Source organism: Anabrus simplex, chromosome 1 (genome assembly GCF_040414725.1).
Source record: "Anabrus simplex isolate iqAnaSimp1 chromosome 1, ASM4041472v1, whole genome shotgun sequence".
NCBI classification, from domain to species: Eukaryota; Metazoa; Arthropoda; class Insecta; order Orthoptera; family Tettigoniidae; genus Anabrus; species Anabrus simplex.
In genome coordinates, this window is record NC_090265.1 from 634,180,259 (window position 1) to 634,198,256 (window position 17,998).

A 17,998-nucleotide genomic window follows, 5' to 3' on the forward strand; every position below is an offset into this window, starting at 1 on the left:
GGAATCGCGCACTAGAAATGCAAAGTATCGTCTGGACATAGGTTCGGTCTGCCACACTTGCAGAGCTCCACCCGTCACCCGCATCGTAGAGACGGTGGAGTATTACTGACATTGTAGCTTTCTTTTCTTTTTTCGGGGGGCCCCCGATGCCCGCTCTTCCCGCGTGGCAATCGACTCTATTCTACATTGCCTCCGACTTGCTATTAATTCTAAGAAAAAGAATGCAGGGAGGAGTGGGAGTGTGATACTACAGGAGCATCTGCCTGTCCCCATGCTCAGCATGTTACCAGGCCAGATGTGGTGATGGGTTTCAATAGTGGTGTTGTCGGATAGTAAGGGTCAGGACAAAAAGACATAGGAAGAAATAGAAAGGTGCCTACATGTAAAAGCTGACACTTTGTAGATAGCACATGCAAGGATGTGGTTCTGGAGAGGTCCAGGTAATTGCGTTAGTTGGGAATAGGAATCATGCACAAGTCATAAGCCTATTCCTCGTCAGTCCAGTTATTCAGGGGATCAGTCCCTCTGAACACTGCTGTAGCTAGCGCGGGCCTTGTCGATTACCGAGCCATGCGGCAATAGCGACTAGGGCCCGTCACACAGCCCGACATCCTTGAGGTCCCTCGTACCCAGTCTCCTATCCCGGAGAATGAGGCCAAGCCCGCCGAGGCGCAGACCTGTTGGATGGATGCAGAACATGGCGCCGGGACTCCTTCCTCTCTGCCAGCGCCATGGCCTGGTATACTGAGCAACTGCGATGGGAGGCCGGGGCACCGGCGCCTCCCTAAGTGTAGCGCAGGCCGTGTAATGATAATCACCACCACAGCGGTTGCACCTCACCTGGACCCCATAGCTAACCTGACGGTGGCCCCACCTCAAACAGCGGAAACACTGCAAGAGCTGCTGAGGGGGACGTTTTGTTCTCACCTGTCTGCCGCTACACGTTGAGGTCCTCTCCTGATTGGCTCCTCGTTGGGCTACCTTCCCTGTCGCATTCCTGAGTTGCGGCCGGTTGTCTCTCTCCTGATGGACCGATGTCGTTGTCGTCTTCTTCTTCTTCCTCCTCCTCTTGGTCCGGGGACGGCGTCTGCTTCCTTGTGGTGGTGGTCTCTTCTTGGCGGGGGAAGAGGCTGCGTCCTGGGAGCGTCCCTCCTCCTGGCCTGGTGACCGTGGTGTGGCAGGTGGCCCCAATGCAGTGCCGTCTTCTCCCTCCTGGCTGGCGGCGGCGTCGCTCGTTGCTGGCATCTCTGTGCATTCCCTGTCGTGTAGGGCGCATGTGGATGTCTGCATCGTGAATGAGGTGCTAGCAGGCCGGGCCTGGGTAGCAGCCTCTGAACGCCCGAGGGCGTCCGTGTCCGTGCCGCATTCCGCCGTCCGGGTTGCCTTCCTGGTCTGTGCCCAGGTGGTGGGCCTTCCCTGGGTGGCCCGGGCAGATGGTGGACGTTCCTGGTTAGCGGCCTTGTTGGTCTATGTGTACTTCATGAAGTACAGCGAATCAACCTGGGTCGCGCCATCGAAGCGCTCGCCGTCGTCGCTCCAGAGGAGCCAAGAAGTGTGGGTCCGTTCCCACCTGCTTGTGCCTTTGCCTCCTGGCTGTCTGGTTCAGTGGGACGGTCCTGTGGTCGACTCACAGAATAATCTACCTCACTGCTTCCTTGAAGTTCTCTGGTAGGTCGTCTCGCAGTTCCATCATCCCTGTTGCTTCCTGAAATATAAACCTGAAAGAGAAATAGCACTAAAAGTGCCTCCTAACAAAGCTCACTGCGTACTTAAAACTACACACAGTAAACAATGCTCTTTCGGAGATGTACCAACAAGTACAGTTGCCTGACTAGTACTGCGAAAGTACAGATCGTCTGGCGAGGAGAGAGAGAGCGAGTGACGACCTTGTAGCCTGGATCACCCTTTTTTATACGTGGAGCCGACGAAGCATCTCGAAACGTGGATATTATCCACCTTAATAACTCCTAAAGTACATGGTGGATTTGCTCGAGAATTTAGTAGTGCATCTGTTAAGGCTGGTCTCCACTGATTAACATTTAACAACAATATGTTAAATGTTAAAAGTGTTAAATGTTAACTGGTGACACCATCAACATGTTAAATGTTGAATACTGTTTCATTTAACATTGTGTCCACACTTAATAAACATGTTAAACTTGACTTTCCTCGTTTGTATAAATATCAATTTGTGGTAATTGTCTGGTGTTTTCAAACAAGGACAATGGACTCAGATGAAGAGGATTTGGCCTTTGTTATTGCCATTGTTGCTTCTTGTTATGATTTAGAAATGCAGTTCTATTAGACACATTTCCTCCCGTCATCCTGCTCATTGCTTCAAAAGCAAACCACTTTAAAGTATAAATTTTGTACGCTCCCGCCCCGTCTTTTCTGATTTTTTTGCAATACTCGACTGTTCTTTGAGCGGAGGGACGCTAGGAATTTTTTCATTGCACTCGAGGGAACAATTATAGATAATTTAGAATTCCTGTAAAATGTTGGCTTTCTTCGCGTTATCCCTTCATTCCTTTGATGAGACATCCCATAAACAAGGCCTTTCTATTATATCATTAATTAAGTCCAAAGTAATGTGGCTCCACTCCATTTCTGACTATAAATTTTACTATAGTGCGCAGAGAATGACACACGTGCGCGTATCGGTACCAGTACTGTATTTGTAGCGTATAACAAAGAGAATTAGTGTTGCGGAGTGTTGTAACTATAATCCTACTTCACAAGAAGCACGTCGTTGGCATCGTTTGGCTTTCTGTTGACATGGAAACGGAAAGGAAGTTGCCGAAGCTGTGCCAACATCTCACGAACAACGAATTGACTTGACATGTTTTCCACTTGGAGCGGAAAACACGCCAACATGTTAAAAGTGTTAACCTCAACATTCTGAGTTAACATGCAAAGTCATTTGGAAGACACAATCACAATATACATGTCAATTGTAACATGTTAAATTTAACATGTTGGTGTTAAATGTTAATCAGTGGAGACCGGCCTTTATGATGGCCTCTACGTTGGCGGTGCAAAAATAACAATATCTTAACTCCAAATAGTCTTTTACACATGGGTCGGAACATTATCATACACTGACTGACAGAGCAAATGCAACACCAAGAAGGAGTGGTCAGAACTTTATGCCAATTGCAGGGTAGACTGACGTCACTGAGGTATGCTCATGATGTGAAATGCGCCGCTGTGCTGCGCACGTAGCGAACGATAAATGGGACACGGCGTTGGCGAATGGTCCACTTCGTACCGTGATTTCTCAGCCGACAGTCATTGTAGAACGTGTTGTCGTGTGCCACAGGACACGTGTATAGCTAAGAATGCCAGGCCGCCGTCAACGGAGGCATTTCCAGCAGACAGACGACTTTACGAGGGGTATGGTGATCGGGCTGAGAAGGGCAGGTTGGTCGCTTCGTCAAATCGCAGTCGATACCCATAGGGATGTGTCCACGGTGCAGCGCCTGTGCCGAAGATGGTTGGCGCAGGGACATGTGGCACGTGCGAGGGGTTCAGGCGCAGCCCGAGTGACGTCAGCACGCGAGGATCGGCGCATCCGCCGCCAAGCGGTGGCAGCCCCGCACGCCACGTCAACCGCCATTCTTCAGCATGTGCAAGACACCCTGGCTGTTCCAATATCGACCAGAACAATTTCCCGTCGATTGGTTGAAGGAGGCCTGCACTCCCGGCGTCCGCTCAGAAGACTACCATTGATTCCACAGCATAGACGTGCACGCCTGGCATGGTGCCGGGCTAGAGCGACTTGGATGAGGGAATGGCGGAACGTCGTGTTCTCCGATGAGTCACGCTTCTGTTCTGTCAGTGATAGTCACCGTAGACGAGTGTGGCGTCGGCGTGGAGAAAGGTCAAATCCGGCAGTAACTGTGGAGCGCCCTACCGCTAGACAACGCGGCATCATGGTTTGGGGCGCTATTGCGTATGATTCCACGTCACCTCTAGTGCGTATTCAAGGCACGTTAAATGCCCACCGCTACGTGCAGCATGTGCTGCGGTCGGTGGCACTCCCGTACCTTCAGGGGCTGCCCAATGCTCTGTTTCAGCAGGATAATGCCCGTCCACACACTGCTCGCATCTCTCAACAAGCTCTACGAGGTGTACAGATGCTTCCGTGGCCAGCGTACTCTCCGGATCTCTCACCAATCGAACACGTGTGGGATCTCATTGGACGCCGTTTGCAAACTCTGCCCCAGCCTCGTACGGACGACCAACTGTGGCAAATGGTTGACAGAGAATGGAGAACCATCTCTCAGGACACCATCCGCACTCTTATTGACTCTGTACCTCGACGTGTTTCTGCGTGCATCGCCGCTCACGGTGGTCCTACATCCTACTGAGTCGATGCCGTGCGCATTGTGTAACCTGCATATCGGTTTGAAATAAACATCAATTATTCGACCGTGCCGTCTCTGTTTTTTCCCCAACTTTCATCCCTTTCGAACCACTCCTTCTTGGTGTTGCATTTGCTTTGTCAGTCAGTGTATATGGTCACGCCTTGCTGCGTGAAGCCAGCTCGAGGCGGCAACGTCACGGCTGTGTGCGTCAGCGAGTTCGGCGGGCTTGCCTATCCTTCACCTCGTGCGAAGTTTAGCACTCATACTTCGAACTTGTTTTCACGTAGCTGTGTTTCCGGTACAGTATATTAGTATAATTAAGGGAACTATAGAGTGGTATTTTATTTTTTACACTTTCTGTATTGATGTGTCTACTTTTACTGCTTAAGTCACCTGATTATATCATTTTAAGTATCAGAGTTGGTAGATCCACCACTGAATATGTTATTCATTGTAAAATTCCTCATTTTGATCCTTTGGCTCTTTGGAGTTAATTATTGAAATAAGTATCTATCTAGAACAAAGGAAATGCATCAGGATAATTGTACTGTATAAAAATAATTCCTTACAGTTCCAAGCTACGTACTGGAGACTGGTAACACGTACTGACCGGACGCCACTGTATCAATCACAAACAAGTTGGAGAGTTTTCATTATAATTTGTAGGCGCTCAATCTCCACCTGCCTTTTTAAATCCTCAGAAATACTTTCTTAGTACTTTTCCCAACTGAAATGAACACATGTCATTACAATGACGTCAGTAAGAATGGCACGATTAAAAGCAATACTTTCACATGAAATATTCGATCAAATAAAAAAAAAAAGCACATTTTCTCTCTTTTAACAAACTGTACTACGCTGCTGTTCTAACAGTCCAAAGTTCCAGAGCTGGAATGACCAAGTCGCAGACAGCCATGATCCGTACAAGCTCTTCGTCTTTTTTTCGGCTGCGGGAGTTCGAACAGTGGAGAGTCCCAGGCCAAAAGCTATGCTCTTTTAGTAATCTGTTTCCTAGGAGTACCCGATGAATCGGAAAATCTCAATTCACTACACTAGTGGCGGAAAGAACTAACTTGGAGGCAAATTCTTCCTCCAAGCCGGAGGAGAAACCCACTCTTCACTGCTAATTTCGAGTAAAATGAATGTAGAATTTAATAAAAGTGAAGAGGAAGAAGCTTTTCTTAAGATACAGCTCTTTTCAGGATTGAATTTTTAGTTATTTAGTGAATGTGGTGCTATAATTTGGAATAGGCCTAAATTGTTTTTCTAGACCAGGTCATACTACTACTACTACTACTACTACTACTACTACTACTACTACTACTACTACTGGTACTAGTACTACTAAGTGAGCCTTTGCCTAATGTGCACATTGCTCATTCTAAACAGCGCGTCAGAGTAGAGATCGAATAGCTGGAATACTGTGATGAACCAGTGTGTTACGTACCAGCAGTATCAGGAAATGTATGAACAAGAGGAATGGCAAGCTAAAGAAGAAAGTTTTTAACTCCACAGTTATTTCCTGCCAATATTCAGTCAGGCTGTTATACTCGGTACTTAGCAGTAGTCCCATCTATCGGAGTTCAGTGGCACCATAAGAGACAAAGAAATCACAACAAACAATGGTCAATAATTATAATGTTATTGCTGATCAATTTTAAGAGCTTTCGATATTGTAGGCCTTCACGTTTAGTTTTCTTCCGACTATGAAATAGCACTCTTATCATAGTCGGTGCGGTAAAACTGAATAAAACATAAATGATCGGAAATTGTATTCTCTCTAACTTTTGTTATGTAGTACTTTTCGATAGGGTCAATAACATAAGGTACTTAAAAATTAAATATTTTATGCCTTCCCGTAAACTACAATTTCTTCCAGGGTGAATAAAATTGTTTATAGCTTAGACTGCACTTTCTTATTCCCCGACTCTATATATCGATTTTCATTAAATTCTGTTCACCCATTTTCTCGTGGCTCGGTGTTGATATGGACTTAGCAACAAAAATACTACCGTAATTCACGAATATATCTGTTATCATAGCCGGTGCGGTAAAAATGTATAAGACATAAATGATCGAAAATTCTATTTTATATATCTTTAGTTATGTAATATTTATCGACAGGACCACTAATAATATAAGATACCGGTAGTTGATAATTAAATTTCAGTCCTTCCCCTAAACTACCATTTCACTCAGCGTGAACAAAATAATTTATAGCCTAGATTGTCGTGGTTCACCCCCCGACTTTGTATACCGGTACCGATTTTCATTAAATTCCCTTCAGTCGTTTTCTCGTGATGCGTGTACATACATACACACAGACAGACAGATAGACAGACAGACAGAAATTACGGAAAAGTAAAAAGTGCATTTCCTTGTTACTGTAGGCATGACCGATACAGAAATACCATTCTTTTCAAATTTTGAGCAATGTACACACAAAACTCTTGTTATATGTAAGTTATATACCGGTACGGTATATAGATATCTACAACATCTACAAATCGAATTTCATTTCTGTAAAATTGAACAAGAACCAGACCGAGTGGAAATCAATAAATGGTGGTGTAAGACAAGGCTGCGGACTCTCCCTTTTACTTTTTGTAATATTTATGAATGCAATAATGAAAACTTGGAAACAAGGATGCCATGGATCATTATCAATAAATAGACGCCTCGAACACCTGGACGCCTTATTATATGCTGATGATGTTACATTGCTGGCTACGACGGATGATGACCTGCGAAAATCAGTTTTCAATCTAAAAAATGTTTGCTCAGATTTCAATATGGTTATTTCCACAGGAAAAAAGAAAAAAATAGTGGCCTTCAAGGGAAGACAACAGATTCTTAGTAAAATATGTTTAGATGCCGGTAATACAACATTGGAAAGAGTAACACAAATGTGTTCAATTATCTCGGGTACAACTTACTATACCAATCAGAATTAGATATAGGCCTACAAGCAAAAATGAATAAATTTATAAAAACTACAGGAATAATAAACATCATGAAACCATCACTTGTTCAGAAACATACTCGTTTGCGCCTTTATAAAACCCTAGCTAAACCAACACTTTCCTATGGATGTGAGGCATGGACGTTAAGATATCAAAACTTGTCTCGAATTACAGCACGAGAAATGACATTCAGGCGTCGTTCAGCAGGCTACAAAGATGGGACCATAAAAGGAATGAAGAGGTGCTAAAAGTTCTAAAAGTACAACCGATAACTGACTACATCTACAATTATCAGGGAAAGCTGGAAACGTTATATACAAAGGATGGAACCTGGTAGATTGCCAAAAGAGATTCTTCGATACCCTACCCAGAGGAAAGAGATCTGTAGGACGTCCGATGAAGAGATGGAGAGAAAATGCAAGACCGTAACGGGACACATGGGCCAATACTTGGAAGGAAAATTATTATTATCATTGTTATTACTAAAACAATAGTAGTAGAGTTGTAGAGTATGAAATAAGTTTTCGAATAATGTCGTAATACTACGTACAGCCAGGTTTCTCCCCCATGTTCATTGAAAACGTTCAAGAAAACGCTAGGTAAACAATTGACAGGGAATCTGCCACCTGGGCGACAGCCCTGAATGCGGATCATTGATTGATTGAGTGATTGAATGAATGTTGCCAATTTGTTGTTTGTTTCCTGTGACTCACAATCAGACTCAGTCTGAGTCATTTGGAAAGTTGGCAGCGAGAGTGCCATGTGATCATTGATAATGAATGACTGGTGCGGTCTGGTGTAAACGTCAAGTGAAAAGTGTGTTCGTAACCGTGGCCTAGCTAGCGAATAATGTCATTTTTTGAGGAAACGCTTTATTGACAGGTGTACTATGTTATTCCAACGTGTGTACCATTTCGATTATAAGTTTGTTTTCTTGATTTTAATATGTAGCGCTCTTTATTTATGTTGTGAATCAAGTCTCATGCCACTGTAAGTACTATTTTTCATCCAAGGACATACCAGGTTATATACATTACATTCCTGAATAACTCTATTCTTAACGTTCTGATTTTGTTTTTTATGTGTAATGTATTATTTTCATGATACGTGAGAAGTCATTATATGTTCTTCATTGGCATCGCAACTTCCAACAGGTTTTAAGGTACGGTACAGGGGAAGGAGGAGAAGAGTACATATATACAAAGAGGCACAGGTCAACAAATTTTGGAAGTTGATCCGTAACAGATAAAATAGTGAAAGTGTGCACTCGATTTAGGCTGCCTTTGACAGTTACGGTATCTACTCCCAAGTGATAAAACATTGCGATCATGTCCGTAACAGATAAAATAGTGAAAGTGTACACTCGATTTAGGCTGCCTTTGACAGTTACGGTATCTACTCCCAAGTGATAAAACATTGTGATCATGTTAGGGTACTATAAGAAATACAGTGTCTTTGCTAGTTTTGCTGCCTCCTTAATAGAAATGCTGTCAGCTGTTAATTAATCAATCATGTGGGATTTTGGCATATTTTTGGACGTTTAAGATTATAACAGGTTGGCTAATCAAAGAACCAAGCCATGCTGGCTGGCTATATTCTCATATGATCAGATATACATGCTGTATAGTCCTATTAAAAAATAGGTTGGTCTTAGTTCTTGCCATACCAGTTCTTATCCTCTCTAAACTGACCATGGTTGTAAGACAGGAGGAGTTCCATTTGTTGACTTACTCCAGTCCAGTAGTTTCAACTCTTTCTGCCATTAGTGATTCCTGAGAGCACTTGGTTCAGCTGTTGCAGGTTTGATTGTGTTTGTGAAACTCTTCAGTGATCTGAGATGTTATCTTACTGCTTCGTGGTCGTGCAGAGGTTGTCCGTCTCTTGTTTGTTTGTCAGTTTCAGCTGCTACGGTACTTGCCGTCAAACAGTGGGTGGTACTATACCACAGATGTGATATACATTTTTGTCATTAGTTGAGGCATCCAGAGACGACACAGCATGTCTCATTCAAGGCAGTATTTGCATTTTTAGAATGCACAGAGTTAGCTTGGAACACATGACGAGCATACTCATCTGCAGATAAAGATAGTGCCAAAGTTGTAGATCGCTCAGTTACTGGATGTGCTCCCCTAGTGGACCCTGTTAACATCCTAAGTAAGCTGTTTGTTGCTGAAACCTTTCATGCTGACAGAATGGCAATGTGATTGTGAATGAATGGTCAAGCTAAACTTCAGGGTACGTGGCAGCTGGGGAGAACTCAAGTTTTCTTCGTTCAGTTTATGGTTAGCAGCGCTGTTGCAAAGATCAAACATTGTGACTGTGTTTTTGCTGGAATTTGGTTCTAGAAAATTGTCCTGGTAGTAATTGGACAGATAGCTGAGGCAGGTTTTTAGCTTGGATTCTATTCCATTAAGTTATTCATTCTCTGGTTATTGGGACTCATAATGGTAGTAACATGTGATAGTATGCCAGAATGCTAATATAATGAATGTTTGCATGTGATAGATTTGCTGTACCTTGGGAATCTTTGCTTGAATGCCATTCTGAATGTTAGTGAATATTCTCATACTTCGAGGGGCTGGAAACCCTCTTTTTTTCTTAGTTAATTTAAAGAGAAACTGATAATCTCATTGCTTTACACTGAGATCTACTTGTAGGAGCTATTTTGTTCTGAAGAATTTCTTTATTTCCTTCTGTAGCACATTTAAAAACCATTATACAGACATCATCAATTACAGTACTGTTCTATTGACAGAAAAGCTGAACATTTGTTTCAATACCGGTTTACATTTCTGTGGTTGTGGTGATTATTGTTTTAAGGGAATTACCATTACAGCTATTGGTTAAATACACATTTTCATTTGTGATGATGATGAGATGATGATGATTATGATTGTTGTTTAAAGAGGCCTAACATCTAGGTCACTGGCCCCATTTTTATTTGTATGGACACAGGAAAACAATTTTTCAAAATGGAAGTTATTTCCACTTGAATTCAGGTTGGCTTTCATATTAAAAAGCTTCGTAACTAGTTACATCCGGGAGAACTACTAAGTTTTCCTCTGCTAGGATGTAACTCTTTTTCAAATACTGGGAAAAGACCAAACCAAACCCAACCCCATGGCCTACAAAGTGACCGCTGCTCAGCCCGAAGGCCTGCAGATTGCGAGGTGTCGTGTGGTCAGCACGACGAATCCTCTCGGCCATTATTCTTGGCTTTCGAGACCGGGGCCGCTATCTCACCATCAGATAACTCCTCAATTCTAATCACGTAGGCTCAGTGGACCTCGAACCAGCCCTCAGGTCCCGGTTAAAATCTCTGACCTGGCTGGGAATCGAACCTGGGGCCTCCGGGTAAGAGGCAGGCACGCTACCCCTACATCACGGGGCTGGCATCAAATACTGCTAAGCTTAACCTAAATATTAAGGTCATTGTTATTTTATTTTTTTCCCCTTTCTTTTAACAATGCAAACATTCCCATTGAATTTTGTGTATTTCTAAAAGTTTTGCTTCTCGTACATAAAACTTAGTCTAGAAGTATAGTTGGTAAGTGCCTTATAACGCCAGCCCCATGGATGTAGTGGTACCATGAAACGCCTGCCTCTTATCTGGAAGCACTAGGTACAATACCTGGTCCATCCAGAGATTTTAATGCTGGACTGAGTGCTGCGATAGGTTTTACTCAGCCTCGTGACACCAACCGAGGAGCTTCCTGATATGAGAAGCTGCAGGCATTGTCATGAAAGCCAAACAGTATGGTTGTGGGTATCGTCACGTTGACCATGTGACTGGGCAGCAGTCTTGACAGGCCTGGCCCTTAATGTGCTGTTATGCCATGGCTTTGGTTGTTTGCTATTTTACTATATAAAATGTAATATGCATGCATGCTTGCATTGCGTTTGTTGAGAACAACTTATTTTGTTACGCTAAAACACATTAAAAACATGTTCTTATGAACATAAACATCGACATGTTTTATGTGTTTTAACATAAGAACATTTCCAACCTCATTTTTACCATCAGTGTTTTAATTATATTTGTCTATTTTCACATTTGCTTTTTATAGCTGAAGATGTTCCATATTTAAGGAATGAAACATGTGCTAACCTCTTAACTAACTTTGAGCTGCATTATGTAGGTATGTATTTTCATGTATGTGTAGGCCTATTTGAAGGTGGGATTCTTCTTTCAACCATAGTTGAGTTAATGCCAATACAGAATGAAAACAATGATATTTACAAGTTGTCTTTGAATCAGTTATCTTTAATTAACCCTCAAGTTCCCATGATTGGTCTGCCAGACTGCTCTTACTGGCAACAGTGATGATCTTTTCTGTCATTTGTTGCAAACTTGAGAAAGTGTGGGCTTCTGTAGTCTATTATTGGCACATTTTTGTTCGAAGATATCGGTATATCACTAGCTGTTACGCAGAGTGGTGTGCAGTGTATCTAAGTTCTCTCGCAGTCCACCAAACCAGACCTGCGTATTACTGTTATGAAATAACTTTTGCAGCCGGAAGCTCACATAAAGTGAATGATGCTGATAAACATTTCCAAACTATAACTGCTGAATGGTTTGAGGATGAGAATGTGATGAAGATTTAGCAATAGAATCCAACCGTAATTCAGACTCTGAAATTGAAACTAGTGATTGCAATTCTGACAGTAATGAGAATGAATTATATTAATTGGTTGATGAAAATTCAGGTTTACACAATTCCAGTGTTCCCAGAACTTATTACAGAAAAGACAGGTTTAAGTGGTCATCTAGAAAAGCTCTAGCCGGTCGAGAACAAGACAATATAATATTATTGTTCAGCTATCAGTCTTGCTTCGGGAGACCAGAATAGCTGATGAAGCCAGTCCGGAGTAGGCATGGAATTCATTTTATGTCAGAAGAATTGATGAACATTGTTTTGAAGTGGACAAATATCAAAATTAGGAAGGAGAGGGTGAAATATAATAGATATGGTGGAATTAAAGGCACTTCTTGGGCTCTTAGTTTATATTACTGCCTTCAGCAGTATAATGGCAGTAAAAAGTTTTGCTTTTCCAGTTTCCTGCTTTAGATGTAAAAAGATGGACCCATTAGCTCCTATATCAGAATTGTTTCGGTTGTTCATAAAGAACTGTCGGAATGTGTACAGATTTGGGAGTTCAGCCACTGTAGATGAGACTAGTAAGCTTTTGAGGGTGTAATTTTAAAATGATCATGCCCAAGAAACCAGAAAAATATGATGTGAAAATCCTGTGCCTTACATATTCCAGAAATGGTTACCTTCATAATGCTTACACATATAGTTGGAAAAGATCTGATGGAAAAAACTCTTTCACAAGATGACCAGAAGCTTCAGTACCTACACAAGCTGTTGTCCGATAGACTTATCTTCAAAACTCTTAACATAAATGTCACACCTAATAATTGGTTTGGTTCTATGAGCTGGTGAAGACGCTAAAGGCAAGAGGACTGACATTCTTTGGCACCCTCGAAAAGAACAAGAGGGAAAGTCCAAGGTAGTTTCTTCTTCGGAAAACTAGAGAAGAGGGTTCAAATATTTTCAGTTTTACTAATGAAATGATGCTGATGTCGTATGTTCTAAAGAAGAACAGAGCCGTAGTACTGATATTGTCCATGCACTATGCTACAGTTGATACAGAAAGGGGTAAGTGATACAGAAAGGGGTAAGTCAGAAATAAATCTGTACTGTAATTTGACGAAAGGTGCTGTGGATTCTCTTTATGAAAAATGTATTCAGTAATGTACCGGACATCGCATCCTTTGGTCCATGGCATATTCTTTAGGATTGTAGACGTAAGTTCGTTGAACACATTTGTAATGTTTGGGCCATACAAAAATAATGCACCTGTCTCCAGACTTGAATTCATGAAAACCCTGGTGAAAGTACTGGTATTTCCACAGATGGAAAAGAGAACTTCATTTCAAACATGAATTCAGGCCCTGCATTGGAAAGATTTTGTGTATAAAGGAAGCACTGCCTCCAATTGAAGGGAAACTACAGAAGAGGAAAACTTGCTTCACATACACTCCAAACACACTCCTGGCTCAGTCCGGTGGTATTTGAAGGTGCTCAGATACATCAGGCTCGTGTCTGTGCTACTCTTGCAGAAAATTGTCTGGAATGCGCCAGGAAAGTCTGCGTTCATTGCTAGGATTACCTCTAAACAATGGTAGATGAGATTGAGGGCTCCATTTGTTGAAAATAACTATCAATCTTGAGCCAGATCCATTGACTAAAGCTGGGCTGAGTGGCTCAGGCCCCAACTTGGCAGATTCAATCCTGGCTCAATCCGGTGGTATTTGAAGGTGCTCAGATACATCAGGCTCGTGTCTGTAGATTTCCTGCCACATAAAAGAACTCCTGCAGGACTAAATTCCAGCACCTTGGCATCTCCAAAAGCTGTAAAAGTAGTTAGTGGGATGTAAACCCAATAACATTATTTCATTCACTAAAACAATAGACTATGATCAAAATACTGCTGGTGTTTTTTGCCTTATTTGTCTTTGTTAACAAGAAACATGTATCATGATTCATTGATGTTATTCTGTAAGGAATAAATAAGTATTGTAAAGGTGGAATTTCCTCAAAAATGAACCAAAACACTTGTTATTATTATATTATGGATGCGGAAATTTTCTCACGGAACTGGAGTATTTTTGTAGGGACAAGTTGGGAACGTTAGTAGGTGGGGGGGGGGGGGGGTATTCATACTGGTGAAAGAAGAATTTGTGATCTACAAAAAAGTTAATGATGAGGAACGTGAAATTCTAGGTACTATCTCTAAAGATAATAGGCAATTTGATGTGTTTGGGATGTACAGACCTGGCAAGCCTGGCACTGACACTGATGCAGGAATATTTGATAAGATAATCAGCTATGTGGGGAAACTGCACAGAAAGGAATGTCATTTTAGTGGGTGATTTGAACTTACCAGATTTGAACTGGGAAGGGAATGCGAACGATAGAAAGCATGACCAATAGATGGTGAATAAATTAACAAGGGAAGGACAGCTGAATCAGAAAGTGATGAAAACAACTAGAAGGAAAAATATTCTAGATGTGGTGCTGATAAAACCAGATGAGTTCTATAGAGAAACTGAAGTGATAGATGGTGTAAGTGATCCTTAAGCTGCCTTTGTCGTAGTTAAAAATAAGTGTGATAGAAAATAATGTCGTAACAGTAGGACTATTAGGCAATACTATATGGTTGATAAGAGAGGCATTTTTAAAAAGCAGTTATGATCAATGGAAAATGACAAATAAAAATATAAACATCCTATGGAATGGGTTTAAAGCAATTCTTTAGGAGTGTGCAAACAGGTATGTATGGTACCTTTGAAAGTGGTAAGGAATGGTAAGGACCCAATATAGGCCTATTACAGCAAGAAAATAGATTAAGGAGGAGGCACAGATTAGAAAGAAATAGTTAAGAATGGTTGAGGGAGTAAGGAGAAACTGAAGGGGCTTAAAAGGAAAGTTAGTAAAAAAGTCAGCTAAGGATAAAATTATGTCAAACATAATTTTCAGCCATATGCATTTTAGGGAGAAGTGGAAGGATATGTATAGATACTTCAAGGCAGAAGTATGTTCTAGGAAGGACATTTCAGGGATCATTAATGAAAAAGGGGAGTGTATGTGTGAGGACTTACAGAAGGCAGAATATTCAGTCAGCAGTATGTAAAGGTAGATGGATATAAGGATAATGTCCAGATAAAGTAGGCGACTAATACTGGCAAATTACTGAAATTTACTTATGATAATTCAAGACATTTACAAAAAGATAGAAAAGGATTGGGATTGATAAGATTTCTGGGGATATGTTAAAGGCTATGGATTGGGATGTAGTGCCGTGTCTGAAGTACTTATTTGATTATTGTTTTCCTGAAGAAGCGATACCAAATGAATGAAAAATTGCAATAGTAGCCCCATTGTACAAGTGGAAGGGTGACATACAAGTACATAAAGCGGATAATTACAGGCCAGTCAGCTTGACTTGTTTGCAAACTCTGGGAAAGCATTCTCTCTGATGATATTAGGCATGTTTGCAGATTTATTAACTAGTTTGATAGAAGGCAGTTTTGGTTTATGAAAGGTTATTCCTGTGAAGCTCAACTGGTAGGATTCTAGCAAGATATAGCAGATGTTTTACATTCAAGAGGTCAAATGTACTATATTTATATTGAACTGTTCAAGGCTGCTGATAGGAGTTGAATTTCTAGGAAACAGAACTCGGAGAATTAGAGTAGATGAAGTGTTACGTGATGCTGTAAATGATTAAGCGGGGGGAGTTCCACAGAGCAGTGTTATTGGACCTTCGTTTTCTTATATATATAAATGACATGAGTAAATAACTGAAATTGCAAATAAGGCTATTTGCGGATGTTATGCTGTATAGAGTAGTAAATGTTTTGCAGAATTGTGAGATAGACAGCGGACAATGGTATGATGGTAAACGGGACATAAAGTCAGGTTGTAAGTTTCACCAAGAGGAAAAGTCCTCTCAGTTTTAATTACTGCGTTGACGGGGTGATAGTATCTCATTGGGAACACTGTAAGTACCTTGGAATGGTTCTCATTGGGGTAATCATATTTGTGAGGTTATTAAAACAGGTTACAGATCTCTTCATATGGTTATGAGAGTATTTAGGGGTTGTAGTAAGGATGTAAAGGAGAGGGCATACAAGTCACTGGTAAGACCCTTGTTAGAGTATGGTTCCAGGAATACTTGATATGAGAACTGGAAAAGATCCAAAGGCATGATTTGTTCTGGGTGATTTCCAACAAAGGAGTAGTGTTACATATTTTGCAAACTTTGGACTGGGAAAACTTGGGAGTAATGAGTTGAGATGCTCACCTATGAGGTATGTTTCGAGCTGTTAGTGGGAAGATGGCATGGAAGGACATTAGTAAATGAATAAGCTTGTGCAGAGCTTTTAAAAGTAGAAAAGATCATAATATGAAAATAAAGTTGGAATTCAAGAGGATAAATTTGGGCAAATATTCATTTATAGAACAAGTAATAAGGAATTGGAATAAATTATGAAGGGAAATGTTTGATAAATTTCCAAATTCTTTGAAAATATTTAAGATGATGCTAAGTAAACAAATGATAGGGAATGTCATATGTGGGTGACAGCCCTAAATGCAGATCATTGATTATTGATGACTGACTGATAGATTGATAGGTTGATTGATATAGATATCATAAAATCTGTAGTTCAGTTTCAAAACATGTGTATCACTTTAACCTTTTGTAGAAAACAAAAAGTATAGAGAGGTCTGTCAGACTGGACTGGGGTATGTACAAAACAAAATTCCTCTTATGATGTTATGAGCCATTGAATTTATTGGCATTTGTCACACTTATGGATGTGAAAAGAATGACAAATTAATTGCACTGTCAAAGCAGAAATCATGCATTGATTTGGCCAGAAAGGGTGAAATATACTCAGAATATGAATTAAATGGTTTTATTGAAAGAGAATATTAGCATGGGATTCAGGCAAAGCACTATGAAATAAGGCAAAAGCAGTAATTGCACCAGTCAGCAATCAAGACAACAGAACAGATTACTACTACTCTTATGACATATCTTTGATCAGCTTTTCTGCCAAAGTATTGATAGGCATTCAGGAAAACAGTATGCGTTATGATACCTTCAACTTTGAGTGGTAATGGTGAATTTGAAAAATGTTCTGTTTAAGGAAATTTTCAATTAATCTTAATTTATAGTAATACTTGCATCATTAGCCTTCAACAAGACTTTCTTTTCTTTTTCCACCTAGTACATTTCTGAATAATTTTGTATAAAGTATAGGCCTACTTGACTCTTGTGCTTGTATTCCACATATGGTGCAGCTCTTTTCAGACACACTTCCAATGGAGGTGAGCTGCATGTACCTCTTGACCACATACTGGCCATACTGTTAATCTTAAATTTCTGGCAGTACCAAGAATTGAACCCAGGCCTCTGATGACAGCAGCTAATAGTACTATTATGCTGTGGAGTATTGTACATATGAATAACGACTTGGATAACCCACACAACCTAGGAAGAAACTAAAAGTATGCGATGGATGTCTATTCGTAAACAAGCAGCGCTAGAAGCTCTCTCATTCAATGAATCCACCAACCCTGCAATCATTGGGATTAGGAAGGATCTCCATGTTGTACTTGCTAAACCGGATCACACTTCACTGGATCCGAGGATGCATTGGACATTACAGAAATGAACAAGCCAATTTTCTAGCAAACGTCAGTTCTGCAAGACAGGCCCCTGTTTAAAAAGAAACTAAGAGACTTCTATAAAGATTTCTGGAGCAGATAGTACACATCCTCTTCAAAAGCCTCATCCACAAATCTCTTTTACCAGATGTGTTTTGCCAACAAACCAGCATACTCCCCTTAAAAATTTTAACACAATTCCTATCCATCCACAGAAAATTCCTTAAGTAATTTTATACAAAATCAGTAAAGCCATGTCACCTGTATGTCCATCTAAAGAAGCAGCGCAGACAGCAGTTCATCTTCTCAACTGATGTGAACAACTAGTTGTAAATAGGCCTATGAACCTCCAGTAACCGAGTGTTCATCTTTGCCAAGTGATTTCCAATCCCTAGACAATTAAGTTTATGCATGAAATTTAAGA

At 41.0% G+C, this 17,998-nt stretch overlaps 1 protein-coding gene across 3 annotated transcripts in view; it reads left to right on the top strand.

The window, feature by feature from the left end:
- The first annotated feature begins 8,081 nt into the window (after positions 1–8,081).
- Positions 8,082–17,998, top strand: part of LOC136857244 (osteopetrosis-associated transmembrane protein 1) — a 49,815-nt gene continuing 39,898 nt past the window's right edge. Inside the window, exon 1 of one of the 3 annotated variants that reach the window (XM_067135736.2) lies at positions 8,082–8,212. Coding sequence is in view for 1 of the 3 variants with exons in the window: in XM_067135734.2 (XP_066991835.2) it covers positions 8,220–8,320 (101 nt within the window). In the remaining 2 variants the exon portion in view is untranslated. Of the gene's footprint in view, positions 8,321–17,998 lie in introns of all 3 variants that reach the window. The other 2 variants (XM_067135734.2, XM_067135735.2) reach the window with 2 other exon arrangements.